General features: G+C 36.2%; 1 protein-coding gene and 1 non-coding gene across 4 annotated transcripts in view; one reads left to right on the forward strand and one right to left on the reverse strand.

Moving 5' to 3' along the window:
* Positions 1-15,100, forward strand: part of LOC138692696 (adipokinetic hormone/corazonin-related peptide receptor variant I-like) — a 118,725-nt gene extending 103,625 nt beyond the window's left edge. Inside the window, exons 7-9 of one of the 3 annotated variants that reach the window (XM_069815829.1) lie at positions 3,428-3,551; positions 4,895-5,112; positions 7,685-15,100. In XM_069815829.1, coding sequence (XP_069671930.1) covers positions 3,428-3,551; positions 4,895-5,112; positions 7,685-7,908 — 566 coding nt within the window. In that variant the 3' untranslated portion in view covers positions 7,909-15,100. The remainder of the gene's footprint in view (positions 1-3,427; positions 3,552-4,894; positions 5,113-7,684) is intronic. The other 2 variants (XM_069815828.1, XM_069815830.1) reach the window with 2 other exon arrangements.
* TRNAQ-CUG (transfer RNA glutamine (anticodon CUG)) lies at positions 688-759 on the reverse strand. Its single transcript has one exon. It is a non-coding gene; the product is annotated as a tRNA-Gln (tRNA).
* Positions 15,101-18,391: the final 3,291 nt, after the last annotated feature.

Consider the following 18,391-nt stretch of genomic DNA (forward strand, 5'->3'; position numbering starts at 1 on the left):
ACACGATTCCCTAGATTTGACACCTACTGTTATTCTAACTACTCTTTTTTGTAGTAGGAATATACTGTTACTATCTGTGTAGTAGTAGAAGTAGCAGTAGTAACGGTAGTAGTAGTAGTAGTAGTAGCAGTAGTAGTAGCTGCAGTAGCGGTAGTTGTAGAAGTAATAGGCCTAGCCTAGTAGCAACAGTAATAGCAGTAGTATTAGTAATGGTAATAGCAAGTGGTAACGGTAGTAGTACTGTCCAACCGAGTGGTTATATCGCAGGGTCGTCGAAACGGGGGAAATCACGTGATAGTTACTTAACATGATATTACGTAGAATTCTAATTCCTTACACCAAATATTTTAGGGAAAAGCCTTAACAGCTCAGTCATCAGCCTTTACGGAGGGACCAGCAGAAACGGCTGGGAGAACCGGGATGCGGTACATCACATAACCACTCGGTCGGACAGGAGTAATAGTAGTAGTAGTAGCAGCAGCAGCAGCAGCAGCAGCGGCCTAATTAGGGACATTAAGCATAATTTTTGACAGTTTAGTTTTCTCGGTGTGGTAGTGTAACTAAAATTAAAATATTGTATGACGATGCCATCTTATATATATATATATATATATATATATATATATATATATATATATATATAACAATTCTTAGATCTTCAATTTTTAAATTTAAAAAACTCAGTTTAGGTCCCACCGAGATTTGAACTCGGATCGCTGGATTCAGAGTCCAGAGTGCTAACCATTACACCATGAGACCACGGCTTAGTTTTCTTCAGATAACCAGCTCTATAGGAAAGTTTTCCTCGCTTATTGAAAAAAAGTGTTTGTTTTTGTTTCCATGCATTTATCTCAATATTACGTGTCCCGGGTTATCTGGACTGCCTTGTTGTGGACATCTGTCTCTGTTTATGTGACCTCTTTTTAGCTGTGGCATCCAAATTCCCAATCAAAATTAGTAAATGATGTTTTTGCTGTGTTTCTCATGCGCGTAAAAAATAATACGGAAATGTCTATCTGGCATAGTGTCATGTCCATGGTTACTTTTTCCATAGAACCTCAAGTAGTTGGTTCCTTGGACGAGATGTCATACTGCAGTAGTTTTTATTGTTACTACAATAAAGATTATTAGAAATTATGACGAAATGGCGGAATTATGGCAGAGGAAATGTCAAACGGAATATCTGTTCATTATTGATGTAACTTGAACGAGGGTGAGTTTGAATTCAGCTCTAGAGTTTGAAAAGGCATTAGACTGCCGGTGCTCCTGTGGAAGCATACAGAGTGGCCATGAAGTCCGGACACAGAGACGAATGCATTCATTCTTTTTCCTTCCTTTTCCTCTTTCTTTTCTTCCTTATCTTTTTCTTTTCCCCTCCATTCATACTCATTTTTCTTTCTCCCTTCTCTTGATTATCATTTTCTCCTTATTTTCCTTGTATTCTTCTCTTCCTTACTGCTCCTTTCTCTCGTCTCCTTCTCTTTTTACTTTCTTAATTTTTTCCTCACTTTTCTCTTTATCTTACTTTTCTTGATCCTTTCTTATTCTCTTCCTTTTTTCAAACTCAGTCTAGAACAGTAGATTCCTAGCTTTTTTTTAAGGCGCAACCCACTTTTGAGTGAAATATTAATTTGCGACCGGTACTTAATACCATTATAAAAATAACATATCCCCGTAAAATTGAAAACAATTATAATTTTACTCAAAACCAGCTGATACCACCCAACTTTTAATATGCCGATACGTGCAAGATGAGAAATCTGAATATGCAAAACTATTTTCAAAATCTCTTTGGCTTTTTAGACTGGCCTTCTTTGCTTATACATTTTTCGAACACTTAAACAATATCAATTGTAGTTTGCATGGCTGAGATGTTAACATATTAACTGCCAGAAATTAGATCGACTAGTTTATAAGGAAACTTGATTTCCAGTCATCACTAGACAGAAAGAAACTTGATTCATTTCTATGTATTAAAGAAGTAATGGAGCATTTAGCTATGTACCATATAATACGACAAATCCTGACTTTGTTTTTTTCTGATACGCAATTAAGTTATATATTTTCCGAGAAACTCAGAACATTCACGAGAGTCGCAGATAGATATTGGATCAGTTTTTACATAGTTGGGTCGACCTGGTTGGCGAGTTGGTATAGCGCTGGCCTTCTATGTCGAGGGTTGCGGGTTCGATCCCGGGCCAGGTCGATGGCATTTAAGTGTGCTTAAATGCGACAAATCATGTCAGTAGATTTACTGGCATGTAAAAGAACCGCGGGACAAAATTCCGGCACATCGGCGACGCTGATATAACCTCTGCAGTTGCGAGCTTCGTTAAATAAAATATAACTTAACATACATAGTTGGCGTTCAATTGGCTCAAATTCCAAAGAAAAAAATGTCAAGAAAAGACTCGTTGAAATATGTACATTGTACAGTACCAGAAAAAGTAATGGGCCGAGTCTTGATGGCAGTCCACCTGTATATAGGCAACAAGTTTCACACGACTTTCCACATGTAGCATATATACATACAGACTCTCTTGTCCACTGCACGTGTGCAGTGTGTTGTATCTGGAACTTGGTGAAATTAGGCGCCCCATTTATTTTTTCTGGAACTGTACCTACTGATGGAATGTTGAAATTGTACCTTTTTCGTCGAATGTAGATATGTCTTTTATCAAAAGAATGCAAGAATACTTCGAGCTTACAAAAGGAGCTCTTAAAATGGTTGATAGCATTTTCAAACCCATATTTATGCAAAAGTGAAGTTTAGTCTGTTATTGAAGAGTGTGATTCCTAAACGTGTTCAGTCCATTTTTATGAAAGGACTGGTCTAGTTTTTTTTTATTCACTGGTCTACGGACTGAGAGTTTTGTAGTGACTTGCACAATAACACAAACTTTTAGACAAGGATTGGCGTTGTTTTTTGAAGAAAAAAAAACTTAAAATATCACAATAGATCTCTCAAAAAAATCATATAGACTTAACTTGTATAAATCATGAAAATAACCAAATGGACTGAACGAGTTTTGGGATTACACTCTTCAATTGTCAGAAAAAGAAAAGCGAGAAATCTTATTGAAATTGAAAATAATATCATTGTGTATATCGAATATTAGAGTTCAGATATGAGGAGCTAATACTTTCTCAAAAGTAGGCACATTTATCACATTAATTTTATTTTTTACTTGGCAACTACTGAAACATTTTTTTTAGCGATGTTTGTTTCTAAATACGACATAAATGTTGTTAATAAGGTATTTTTGTTTTAGTTTATGAATCATCTCACGACCCCCCTCACCTCACTAAAGGACCCTCCCGAGGGAGTCGCTTTGGGAACCATCGGTCTAGAAGGTTGTATGTGTGTTTACCGACCAACTTGTCCCTGTATATTAACGCTTATGTTGGCTCTTGTGTTTAATTGCAGACAGTTTCCGCCGCTCTAGTCTAGTGTTCCTCAACAGGGCCAGGAATAGGACTCTCAAGATGGCCATCATCATATTCGTCGTATTCTTCATCTGTTGGACTCCGTATTACGTCATGTGCCTGTGGTAAGCATCGTCACACTTAGTAACTCACCATATGATCACAGTCTACTATATACAGTCGCGAAGCTTGAGGTGTTTTTTTGCAAATCTCGCGATAAAGCGCTCCAAGCGGTTAGCAACTAGAAACAATAGACTGTCCACGGTCGACTTTGGATTTAGAGTGGACTGAGTCGTATTTCCATCGAGTGCTAGGTCGTTGCGTATTTCGCATTACTGCTCGTGAAGAAAAATCCTAACATCTATTTCTTATTTTACTTTTAGATGCAAAAAGTGGTTAATAAACAGCAGGAGGGAAGATTTAATGACAAAGAATGAAGCATATCTTTATAATAATATAAAGTTTTGCTCTCTTCATTTCGAAAACACACAATTTATGAATGAAAACAAAAATAAATTAATCTGGAATGCAGTTCCAACTTTATTTGATGTTTCAAATAAAACTGTTCTGTTATTACCTGCAGCTGAGAAACAAAAGCTTTGCACTAATTCTACGTCTGTATCAGCTGATTCCTTGAATAATTGTACATTTTCAGACAACTTAGGCCTACTTTTTTTTCAAAGGATATGTTTTTAATTATAGCTGTTAATTTTGTTGTTATTTTTATTTGTTGCTTTACTAGAGCCGTAGAAAAAGTAAGTCTATTACAATAAAATTTATTGATCACGTTTTATTTCCAATTCTGGTGTGATTATTATTGCTTAACCTCATCCCACTTTGTTAACTACGTAAGCCTACACTACAAGTACCGGTACACGTAAGTTACTCCATTAATTCATATTTCCATTATTATTGTTGTAAAGGGAAATGCAAATTAATATTTATTGGTTTCATAGTTAATTATCGCTATAATCTTGAATGAGTGAAGCGATTATAGTAAATTTCAGTTCGTTTTGCACAAACCAAAATAATATTAACCTATTTCTTGCAGGTATCTTCGAGTTTATGGTGGAATTTAATATACTTCATTAAAATAATAAATTAACTTTATGCATTTAATATTTCAATAATGGAAGGAAGGTGTTAATATTTCTAAAAGAACACAACGAAAGTGTAACATATTTTGTCGTCTACTATGAGAGAGATCTGCGATGATGAGGCGATAGTAGCGATCCTAGTGGTGGGCAACTACCCATGTTTGCATTTTTACTACATATTGAGCTTCGCGACTGTATATAGTAGACTGTGATATGATCACGATTTGTTGTTCAGAATTAGTGCCCAGGCAATGTATGATCACCATCACGTGCAACCATATTACTAATAGTTGCATTAGGTCTAGAAATACCGTAAGTCAATCACACCATGTTAACATCATCAAGAAGAAGTGTCTCTTCTTGTGCTGCAGGTACTGGATCGACGAGCGGTCGGCAGAGACAGTGGATCATCGGGTGCAGAAGGCTCTCTTCCTGTTCGCCAGCACCAACTCGTGCATGAACCCCATCGTGTACGGCTACTTCAACTTCAGGTTGGGACGTGGCAGCGGCTATGGCGCCACAGGGGGGCGCGTGGGGCAGCAGGTGAGGTACATATACACCACCACCAACATCAACAACAACCACACAGGTTCGCACCATTGGTGTTGTGTTCCATGGCATGACAGAGTTGATTGATTGAATGATTGATTAATATGCGTTCATTTATTTATAGCGACATTATGTTTGGGTAAATAATTTACGATTGAGTAATTATTATCCCCACTCCTGCAGTGGCTGAGTCGTCAGACCTTCAGCCAGTCCGGGTTCAAGTCCCGGCGAAGCCTGGGATTTTTCATTGTATATTAGGAAGATATTATGGAATTGTGGTAGGGGAAACGAGAGTATCTCGTCAAAACTTGTTTCTAGAACGTCTTTGCCCATAACAATAATTTTCACTTTGACGCGCCATGATTTAAATCTGGAACTCTTAATATGAAAATCCAAAACTCCAGTCCGTTGACTTTCATCTAGCAATATGTTTTAGGGGTCATCCAGTCTTCGTTGAAATTATTATAAAATAGTGAATTATCGTTTTTAATTAATTTTATGTAGCGATACTTCCTACTTATTTTCTTAGTATGTGAAGAGAAAATGGTATGTTCTGCAAATATATATATATATATATATATATATATATATATATATATATATAATAATAATAATAATAATAATAATAATAATAATTTTCAAGCTTTTCGCGGAAATGCACGTTTTCATCATTTGTGGCACCCAATGCCATCTTTCTGTTTACAGCTTTTTCTCTTAAACTACTACACACAGGGACACGCGCAAGGAGAGGTTACCGGGTTTGAACCCCCCTTTGAACTTGAAACATATTACATATTTAGATTTGAATATTTTTTAATCCATAATCGTTTTTCTTTCTCTATTTTTTTTTACTGTCAGAGTAACAAAATGTACATTGACATAAATCATAGTCCTTCTACCCCTCCTTTAATATAATCTCTGTGCTTGGTGCTGCGTCACGTTCCAATTATAAAAATGCTATCTTTATTATAGAGAGACCTACCATCTAGTACCGACCTTGTAATAAAATGAAACCGACACAATATGAAACTAACTTGTTGTGAAACATATTGAAAGGGTTGTTTTGACAGTTCTGTAGTGCAGATGTTAAATATTGTGCACTGTCGATTTTAAACTCATTTTAAGGGCGATATTCACCTGTTCGATAGTTTGAGTTCTGACTTTATTGTGAAACTTTTGTGTTCATATTTTTAATAATAATAATAATAATAATAATAATAATAATAATAATAATATACACACACACATTTAAAATACCGACACAGTCTAGTATATACAGTCACGAAGCTCAATACGTAGTAAATATGCATCCATAGATAGTTGCTAACCACTAGGATCGCTAATATCGCCTCATTCCAGACAATGCGAAAGAGTACCAGCACAGTCTTGTTTCTAGCACCCTCACAACTCAAGCTTCGTGACTGTATATACAGAATGATTTATATAGAACTGACACATTTCTTTCATTAATTGTTTCAAAACGAATTGTGCTAGCGACAACTTATTATACCTAAAATGTAGAGGAATTTTGGGAGATTATTTACGTCTATAGCAAATATTGAAAATGTCCTCCATCTTGCATAAGGCACAACTCAACACGTCGTTCCATGTTACTGGCCACTCGTTGGAGGACTCTGTTGTCAATAGCTTGAATCTCCTGTGTGATGTTGTGCTTCAGATCGTCCAATGTCTGAGGACGTGTGGAGTAAACCCTGTCTTTTAAGTAACCCCATAGAAAGAAGTCCGGCGTTGTCAAATCCGGAGATCTCGGTGGCCACAGGTTCCTGGAAATTATTCGGTCATCAAAGAAACTTGCAATTAGTTCCATGGATTCATTTGATGTATGGCATGTAGCGCCATCTTGCTGAAAATATCCTTGACTCAGCTCTACATCGTCCAGTTGCTAAACAAACTCCATGAAAATCAGTCGGTACTCTGCAGTGTTCACAGTCTGGTTAAAAAAAATTGGCCCTTTTCACTCACCAGAGATCCAGTTGTTTCCAATTTGTTTACCAATCCCAGTATTGTGTTTCTTATGGGAGGATTGCGAACACCAAATTCTCTCTGGTATGCCCTTTGAGTAGGTGTAATTGAATTCGTAATCCAGTATTGCTTCACAAGGAACAGTCGTTGATTTAATGTGTACTGCATTTTCACGTTGACACAAAATGTCGAAAACAGCTGCCAACAATAGGAATAAAAGATAAACATCTGCGCATCTAGTGCTGCCAACAATAGGAATAAAACATAAACATCTGCTCATCTAGTGACAAGGAATCGAAACTCCAGAACATTCTGCTTAATTTGGTGCTAAAATTGGGTCATTGAATGAATTTCCAACGGAATAATTAAAGAAAGAAATATGTCAGTTCTATATAAATCACTCTGTATAAGCCTGTGATACCGATATGTAAATTGTAAACAATTTTAATAATGAACCCCCCCCCCCCCACCTTGACAAAATTCTGCGTACGCCACTGACTACTCACAATTTGTTTGTATTCGTTATATAGGAAATTTTGTGATACTTTTTTTTTTTCGGCCTACAAATAAACACCTGCAAGTTCGCATGTTTTCATGACAGTTGAAAGCATCTTGTGCTTATGTTTCAGTTACATCACCAAAACGTTGTGGCGCTGAGCGGCAACTCAACGGGACTAAACAGTCGGCGGGGAAGCAACAGCAGCAGTATATACCGGAACAACAGCAACCAAAGTATGTCGTGGAAGAACAGCCTCAGATCTGGTCGCAGAAACAGCAGAGAAACGGAGCACCTTCACCCGCTCCCACACAGGAACAGCGCGCAGGCAATCACGAACGTAAACGGCAGAGATGATCAGCATCAGCTGCACACCAACAGCAACAAAACGCCCAACGTCTTGGAAGACGCAAGCAACTCTAATTCGAAGAACGCACTCACGTCTGTCATCTGCAGATGATGGCAACACGTTTTCTCCTCATTCCATTCGTCATAGTGCTGTGACACGTGGAAGTGTCACTTGCCAGAAGGAAGTAGGTTAATTTTATTGTTCCTAAAGTAACTACACAGGAGAACAGCGGCAACGAGACTGATTTATTCTTCTTCGAGAGAGGCTCATTCAGTTAAGCCTGAAAGTTTCTCAGACTGTTTTTGGGGACTTGACGCATGTTCGTTTATTAGGATGTTTAACTTACTACCACAGTCTACTGTATACAGTCACGAAGCTTGAGTTTTGAGGGTGCTAGAAACAATAGACTGTGACGGTACTATTTTGCATTGCCTGAAATGAGGCGATATTAGCGATCCTAGTGGTGAGCAACTATCTAATGTTTGCATATGTACTACATATTGAGCTTCGCGACTGTATATACTAGACTGTGTTACTACCTTATTTTTACAACTACAGTGAATCGGGCATTGATTCCTTATAGGGACTTAATTTCATACCTTTAGGAACTGGGTATGTGTCCTGTGTCGTTTGTTTTGACCGGTAACCTTGCGTCATGTTGACTACATGACCAATAAACCTCGCTACTTACGATTGTGTCTATTACGGACGTTCTTATTTTCTGTAGCGAATCACGTGACATTTCACTGGCATTGGCTGTTGGTGACGTTATGCCGATGGAATATGTTCTCGCGTTGTCAAGTCAGTTATCTACTGTGATCAAAGACATACAGTATCACCACTGATCAACTCTTTACGAAATATTCCTTGCCGTCTGAGGCGATAGTTGTTCGACTTCTCGTGACATTTCATAAGTTAAAATCCAGTATTATAGCACTTTCAATACAGAATGTAAAAAAGTATGTTACAAGGCTCGGTGGTAGGTAGATGGGTACCATGTGGTCATATTTTGTTAATAAACCCATGTCCAGAAATACTTTGTTTACGTGCTAGCTTCTCTGAAATGTGGAGGAAGTCGTAGGCAGTACAGATCACAAAAGCTAGGAAAGAAGTAAATCAACCACAGAAGGTGCTCCAAATGACTGCCACAAACTTCGATACATTTTGTGCATTACCTGGTTATGTCATTTCGAACTCCATGGCACTCCAGCACACTTCAATCATGAGGTACGTTGCCACTTGAATGACACCTTGGCAACAGATGGATTGGACGTGAAGACCCAATAGCCTGGCCCCCTCGCTCACCTGACCTGACACCATTGGATTTCTTTTTCTGGAGGTACATGAAAACCCTGGTGTACGAGACTCCCATAGAGACACAACAAGATTCTTGTGGCACGAATTCAAGTAGCAGCTGAAGTCATCCGAGATATGCCGGGAATCTTTCCAAGAGTTTGACATGACATAACCAGGCGATGCACAAAATGTATCGAAGTTGGTGGCAGCAATTTAGAGCACCTTCTGTAGTTGATTAAAATGCTGTTTACTTACAGTAGTTCAATTTTTTTTTTACTTTCGTAGTCTTTGTGATCTGTACTGCCTACATACTCTTCTGCATTTCAGAGATGCTAGCATGTAAACAAAGCATTTCTGGACGTGGGTTTATTAACAAAATATGATTACATGGTACCATCTACCTACCACCAAGCTTTGTAACATACATTTTTTTACATCCTGTATAGTACAAAATGACTACTTTTCGTAACGCCTTACAATAAATACAGATCAGGTAGATAATGAATTTTTGCTAGGTGGTGAGATGAAAGAATATGGCAACATCCAACCGAGTGAATAGGAGTCGTGTCAAAACTTAGGAATGCAGTAGGTGGGACTAAACCGGAAAAAAGTACATCACTACTATAATTATAGTGTTGTTTCAGAATCCTCATAAGAGTGAATATAAACGAGAAAAGAGCTCTACATAGATAACAGAATTATCCAATTTTTTCTTACACATAGCTAGACTAAATGAAATGCGAATGATGAGATATTAAATGGTTACTGGTATTAGTTCAGTCTCTCTAAAGCTACTGTTACCATAGAACAAACAGGAATATGATCAAAATCTTACGATCAATTGACCTCTGAAAGATTTACAGATTTAACTGTGTATTCCATTGTTACGTTGAAGTGTATGTCCATTGTTTATCAGATTAAGTAACTTTAATACACTGTATTGTTTGAGTGAAGGAAGTACACTAAATTCTTTCATATTTTCAGACAAGATAAAATGTGGAAATGTCTGACGTAATCAGACACGGCAAGGCTAGTGTATTTAGTGCCCAGAAACAATTTGATATTCATGAGAGAAGGCTGTAGTTTGGCTAAGCTTTACTGAATAATTTCTGTGAACGCATATCGACAATATTTATACATATAAAGTGCTTATGCTAAATGGGTTGTGATAAGTACAAATCTTACAGCTCGACTTGTATTTAAATAAATGTTTCCAAGTCAATACGTAAACAAATTGCACAACAAAGAAAGGTAACTTTTATTGACAAAAAAATATAGTAAACTTTGTTTTAATCATTTAGTCACTGTGGCACATCAAACCTCAGAAGGTTTTTGACCTCAATCACAATTTTCCTCCAAGCTTCTCTGTCTTCCCCCATGTTCCTATTTCTTCCTATTCGTTCCAGATCCCTTTGCACCTGGTCATTCCAATGGAATTTGGGTCTTCCCAAAGGTCTCCTTCCACCTGGTAGTTCTTCCCTAGTAACTTTTATCAGAGATTGTTCTTCTCTTATTATATGTCCTAACTAGCCTAGTCTTCTACTTTTAACTAGTGCTACAACATCTGATTCCAGGTACAGGCTTCTTAATTCCATTTTCTTCCTAATTCGTCACTGTCCATTTTCGTGAGTAGGGCCAAAAATCTTTCTCAATATTATATTTAAAAAAATTATTAGTGTCCTCTCTTTTCCTTGTTGGAACGCACGTTTTTGCTACGTATATTAAAATAGGGATAATTATTGTTTTATAGCATCTTATTTTCGTGGTTATAGTTTGGAAATCATTAATGATTTGAGATGTGATGGAAAATTTTTATTTCTATTAAGTTTTTATCTGCGATTTTATATCCCAGATATTGGAATTCGTCAGCTTTGCTTTAACGATTATCAAAATTACGAAATATCTGCGTAAAGATTAATTTTTTTGGTCCTACAGAATACGTCTGTTATGGTAACAATGATTATTAAAGGAGAAAAATTCGTTCCGGTGCCGGGGATCGAACCCGGGCCCTTGGTTCTACGCACTAAGCACTCTAACCATTGAGCTACGCCGAAGTTCAATCCACAGCACCTGATCGAATCCCTCTCCTCCAGTGTCTTTCTCTTTGTGGCCTGACTTTAAGTTCGACATATATGTTGACATTTTTATATTAAGTCAACTGCCATTATACAAGGAGCACACTCAATTGAGTGACTTGGTGGCCGGGATTCCACAGTAATATGCACTGTTGCTCGATTTTTCTCTGTTCAGTCAAAATTCTCAACTTTCAAATCATTTAAAATTCTAAGTTAATGTATTAATAAAACTGTAACATAGAAATTTAAAACGAAACCAGTTGATAGTGTTACAATTTTGAAATGGTCAATGTACCATGAATATTATATGTAGGCCTCTGTTAGTAAATTGTAAGCACTGGTATGATATTTTTACTGTAGGATACATTACAAATGGATTTCTTAAGTTCTTAGTTTGTGGACAGGTATATACTCAAAAAGTTATTTCATTTATGTCGTGTATCAGTACCAGAACTTTTCTTTTATACTCTTTCTTCTTCTTCTTTTCTACTTATTCTGACTAGCCTATTCTTATGCCTATCTTTCAGTGCCATTCTTTTAATAAAATAATAATAATATTATGCAAATCTAGTCTTTCAGGTAAAGCTCCCTGTAAAGCAGATTTGAATAATTTCAAGGGAAAAATTGTTCCGGGGCTGGGTATCGATCCCGGGACCTCTGGTTGAACGTACCAGCGCTCTGCCAACTGAGCTACCCGAGAACTCCACCCGACACCGTCTCAACTTTTCCCTTTATATCCACACAACTCGCGTGGGCTGACGAATCGCCAGAGACCCACGTCGAGTGCACACAATCTCTGTGTGACTTGGATGCCAACTGAGCTACCCGGGAACTCCACCTGACACTGTCTCAACTTTTCCCTTTATATCCACACAACTCGCGTGGGCTGACGAAACGTCAGAGACCCACATCGAGTGCACACAATCTCTGTCACTGTGTATGTTAACAGAAAACCACAATTCCAAGTCACACAGAGATTGTGTGCACTCGATGTGGGTCTTTGGCGTTTCATCAGCCCACGCGAGTTGTGTGGATATAAAGGGAAAAGTTGAGACGGTGTCAGGTGGAGTTCCTGGGTAGCTCAGTTGGCAGAGCGCTAGTACGTTCAACCAGAGGTCCCGGGATCGATACCCGGCCCCGGAACAATTTTTCCCTTAAAATTATTGAAATAATAATATTATTTATTGCCAGAAAAATACAATGCAAAGAAATTTAAATTAACAAAATTCTAGCACTCCCCTGAAAAAGAGTGTTTTCGTGCTTGGGGAGGTTCTGAAAGTAAGATAATTCTTTACTGTTCATTGACTGGTCTCAAGCATAACCCTCTTAACTAAGAATTACTTGTACTAGGTATTTTATTTATTTGTTTGGTTGTTTGTTCATTTTTTAGGGGTTTTCTCTGATTAGACAGCTTTATTTCACTGTTTATCGCAGAGTCCCATCTACCCTAATTTTCTGTCCTAGTTTCTCTTCTAGTATTTGACATTTCCACGTCCTAAACTGCAAAGCTAACATGCCCAAGTGAAAGAGGAGTTAATAAGAAGTAGCTAAGAACAGACACAAATTTTTCTCGTTTTCATATAGCCCATTCAGCAGATTCAGCCCCTTAGCACGTGTTTGTTAAGGCAAAACAGCTTAAGAGGTGATATTACAGTATTTGTAACGAAATTTGTCTGTTACAATTTCGGTTTCTATTTCAAATTCAGGCATCTGTGTTTTCCTTGGGTGGAGAGAGATTAAGCTATCACTTCAATATAGAGAATGATATATACCTCATTGTAAAATAGTACATTATGCAACGAGCCTATAATGGTAGTAATTAAGACGCGAGTATGTTTATGAAACGAGCGCAAACGAGTTTCATAATTTTCATACGAGCATCTTAATTACCATTATAGGCAAGTTTCATACGACTTTTTATGCTCGACCATATTTCTAACTTTAAATTATTCATAAGTATTCATGTTATTGTTATGTGAGTGAGGAACGGAACTGACCTTGTGCAATAGCCTACCTCATAAATTGTGAGATGTGCGCAGACGCGAAAGTATTGATTTTTTCCGAGAAACAAAGTCGACGACCTTGATATAATCTAGAGAGTAAAATGAACATTAATCTTGATATAACATTGAAATTGATTTAGACATTGAAAAACGAGATAACAAATTGAATTTATTTGAATATTACTTACAATTAACGCTAATTATTATAGTAACAGAACATAACCTTCTGCGACAATATTGGATTTCCAGCCTCTGTGACATTTTGCTAGTTGTCTTTCGATTGCATATCCGAGAATAATCGATACTTGCGCTTTCATATTGCTACAATGGCATATTCTGATTGGTTGAAGAACTGAACTTTAATGAATAGGTGTACTTTAATAAGGTCCATTAAAGGGCTGCTACCAGGTGTATAATTACTACATTTCGGCATGGTCGAGCATAAAATAATAAAAAATATAGCGTCACATCCTTCTTTATATTATACTAATCCTGCCTTCCATCTAGTCTGCAACCAAAAATTATACGAACATATTAATGATATACATAATAATTATCTTTTATTTTTTGTTTTTACTAGACGACATATCATTACAGTTAAGTGATATTTACCTATGTATATATAAAGATTTCATATTAGTAGATAAGTCGTTTGGAATGGTGAAAAATAAATGCCTTGAATATGTTCATTAACATTAGTTGACGATGATATTCTGAAATATAGTGCATACATTTTATCTTACCACACTCGCAGATGTAGAGTGAACGTGGCAGTGCACACTGCAGCTGCACACATCCGAGTGTGGAAAGATAAAATGAATGCAGTGTATTTGTAAATTAATTCTTTTAATGTACATTTCAACATTTGTATATAGAATGTGGAGTGAAGGTGGGCAGTAATTTATTAGATGTGAAGAATAATGTATCAATAGAGGTTAAAAGTCTGGAAGACAAATTCTAGTATAATTATTATTATCATGAATTATGATTAAGACTCTTTATCATTTTGTTCTATTAATTCTTTCAATTCTGTGCTCGTGAGATAATCACCAGAGCCATTCATTACCTAATTGTGAAATATGTTAATTAATTTTGAAATTCAATTGATGTGCCATATTTAGAAGTTCATTCATAGTAGCAACACTATAAAGAAATTTTGTCGGTTATATTATAGAGTATTTTCGAACTTAATATAAAGTGGAGAATAACTGTGTGTAATTTCTTTGTGAATATATACCGATATCAATTTTGTATTTAATTGTCTAAAGTTAAGAAAATACTTGTTTAAAAGTTTCTATATGTATGTAAAATTGTATCTATTTTTCTATATTATCATATATACTATAGTGAATATCGTTACGCTGTGGTAATGCTGCTATTGACAATATTATTTATGATGGTTGCTTGTTTACTTGTCTGTGATACGACCGTCTAGAACATTCATCACGTGTTACCTGAAACTCCGTGCGATCGTGGAACAAATATATCAGATTCCTAAGTGGACAGGCGACAGATTATTATGATGTTCCAAGTGGCAGTGACCCAGAGTGAAAGATGGTTGACTGCAGAAATATATATTTCTTTCAAGATGTGTTGGGGAAATGCTTACAATAACATTGTAAGATTACTGAAATTTTACAAATTTCTTTTTTCTTGGGTTGAAATGTTATGGTTTACCATACACGAAAGGTGAATTATTACAAGACAGGGTGTATTGTCCATTCATTAAATAAAACATTACACCACAACTCCATATGCTAAAGACAAGGAGTGTTTTTAGTAAGAAATTCAGTGACTTGTGAATAAAATTTATATATATTTAGAAATCCTACTTCTTCCTATCACGTATTAAGGGTACGAACACGTTGACGATGGTAGACTAGCTGGTAGCGGGGGAAATGAATAGCTAGAATCATATGACACCGCACACGTTGACTCATGGATGGTCGCTTTACTGCTAGCTTTCCAGCACGCTGTAAGCTCCAAGAATGGTTTCAGTCATTCTTACAAGCTTGCAGCACAAGTCTCGGTGTGGAGTTACAGAGATATTGGAGAGGTGATCTGTGGACCAGATGTCAATGATGACTTGTGTAATTAGTAGAGACGTCTTTTATCAATTATTTGTGTAATTCGTGCTTTTTAATTTACACAAATTTGTATTCTATTTTAAACTACACGCGTGTGGTTTAGTTTTGACGTTAATTGGCCGTAACTCGGTAACCAGTAAAGATTTTGAGCAGCAGTAACTTTTAAAACGAATTTCCATTCTTACTCAACATTTTTCTCGCTTTGACCCCCCATCTAACGTGAAAAACAAAAAAGTTTACCGCTTACCGCAAATTTTTTTCTGTAAGCAGATCACTTCAAAGTTAGTATTTTTTTTCTCACTTTTAAAAACAATATTTTGACTTTGAATTGTTTTTTATGCTTCCCTTGGACATTGACCTATCAACACAAAAAATTGCAGCGCGATTGTTTGAATATCATAGATGCTACAACGTGATAATGTTAAACGGAGCGCGAAATATCATTCTTGGCTACTCCGACTATCAGCCAGCGGCCTGTCAAGCTCCGCCTTGAGCATACCGCTTGCTTCACTCGTGGCGGGAATCCTGTGTCAGTGGTTGTAAAGTTTTAAAACACTGCACACATTGGATGTAGAAAAACTTATTGTCGTGTGTTCGAAAGACCTGCCACGACATTAACTTTTCGTATAGATTCAAAACTGGAGGTAGAATTTAATTAATTTTTTAATTACAAACTACTAATGAATTCGGATGAATGGACATCGTCGTTCACCAATAGGCCTGATTTGGAGTCTTCGATCTCATTTCAAGGGTTTAATCGCTTTCTTCTGTATGTGTCTTAATACCACGAAAAATGAAAAAATAAACAAATAAATAATAACTAATATCAATCAAATTATTGAGAATGTTCACTAGGCACTATTTTGTAAGAATTGTACAGTTTACCTCAGTGTGAGTATAAGCCGTTCTTCCTGCAAAATAGGATTCCCTGGCAATTTTTCCAAGCCTTCTGTATGAAATCTTTGGTTAAATAGAGAAGATAATCGAAAGTTTCGATTTCCACTCTCGTGTAGCTAATGAATTTTTCTGGAAAGTACCGCATATATTTAAAGAGATAATATTCACCAAACGCAACCCTTTCATTATTTATAGGGTGAAGGGAACACACTCGAGAAAAGAATTCTTGTAATAATAACCACTTTGATTCTGCACTGTCTAATAAATCAAATTCGTCCTCACTACTTGAATCCCTTGCGATATCAAGTCTACACAGATTCCAAGGAGATGACCTAATCAGCTGTGAGTCAGCTGACAGATTAAAGCGACCTGCAAACAAGCTCCAATTTGTGCACACCAAGCTTCGTTGTCTTTCATAACACTGATAGCGGAGCCTGCTAGCTTTAAAGCTAGGCGCCAATGTGTTTGTACCCTAAGCCTGGTGGCCTGTTGCGGTCTCACTCCATCATTTCAGCAGATGGCTCAAAGATCTTGTTCCTAATGGGCGGTAATTTAGTGCTTGGCGTGGTATCCTTGTTCTAGGCATCCTGAATCTATAAGTTTGAATTTTCTCTAAAATTGGATCAATATTTAATTCTTTCAAAATATCCCATTTCTCTTGTTTAATCTAGTATAGCCAGCGGTTCTTCTTAAAAACTTCATTTCATCGGCAGTGATTCGGTGTTCATCACATTTACGTATGGTCCAAGCTTCACTTCCATACATGAGAACAGGTCTCGCTAATTTTTTATAGGCTTTAATTCTTGTATGTTTTTGGACAAGAGAAGGTTTGAAAATCGTCGTTGTTCTTGCAATAACCCCTATGTGACATACTTATCGATTTTCAGATTTTTGCTCTATTAAATTACTTAAATAGTGATACAGCAAATAATAAAATCTTCTATATGTAATTATATTTCTTTCTTTCAAAAATGTAAAAATTCACAATCCCCTATGTACGGCTGCCACAGGATGAATAAATGTTTTTTCTTCGTACTGAAGAATTGTATATTTTGCACATAGGAGTTATTGCAGGAACAGCGACGAAATGTATGTATCCACTGCCTACACACTTCACTTTACGTGATTCGAGTTCCGCATATTGCGGATAGATGGCAGGACTGTGACCCATTTTCTAGTTGTACACAACTTCAGCAGGCCACACTGTACGTGTTGATGGTATTCATTGCATAGTTAAAGTAATTCAATTTTGTAGAAATATCGTTTTCTCGTTCATAACTTAAATGATAATCCCAGATATTTAAAACGTGAGACCTGCTCTAAAGGTTTATTATAAAGGAAAATTTGCTGCGGAGATGATTTTTCCCTATGAATCCCATTACTTTAGTTTTATTAACTGAAATTTTCATACTGTAATCCTCACAAATAAGTTGTAATTTGAAAACAGAATATTGGAGGCCATCTTCAGAATCTGATAATAATATTACATCATCTGCAAACAGTAATATATCTAACCTTAAATTTCTATTGATGCTCAAATTACCATATTTTGTTCTTTTCCAGTTTCTAATCATATCATCCATATATATATATATATATATATATATATATATATATTAATTGGTAAGACTAATAGGCTACAACCTTGGCGAACACCTTCATTAATTGATTCCACTGTTTGATTGTTTCCATTAAATACTGAAATATAATTTTCATAATATAAATTATAGGTTGCATTTATTAATTGGTTTGGAACATGAATTTCTTTCAGGATTTGAAATAATTTTGTTCTATTAACTTTGTCAAAAGCCTTTTTAAAATCGATAAAAGCCAAATGTGTCTCTTTATGAAACTCTTTTTGTTTTTCTATTATCATTTTTAGAGTAAAGTACTAATCAGCACATGATCTACCTTTCAGAAATCCATTTTGTTCCATTTTAATTTGGTTTCATAAAATGTATATAGGCCCTAATTTTTGTTTTAGAAGTATTATGTGAACTTTATATCCTGAATTTAGTAGACTAATACCTCTGTAATTTTCACAGTCCTATCTTCTCTTTTTAAAAATTTATATTACCAAAGAAATCCTTTCTCTTACAATAGTACGGTATAGAAAAATATTGAAAGTTTCAG

The sequence above is a fragment of the Periplaneta americana genome, chromosome 17 (genome assembly GCF_040183065.1).
Source record: "Periplaneta americana isolate PAMFEO1 chromosome 17, P.americana_PAMFEO1_priV1, whole genome shotgun sequence".
Taxonomy (NCBI): domain Eukaryota; kingdom Metazoa; phylum Arthropoda; class Insecta; order Blattodea; family Blattidae; genus Periplaneta; species Periplaneta americana.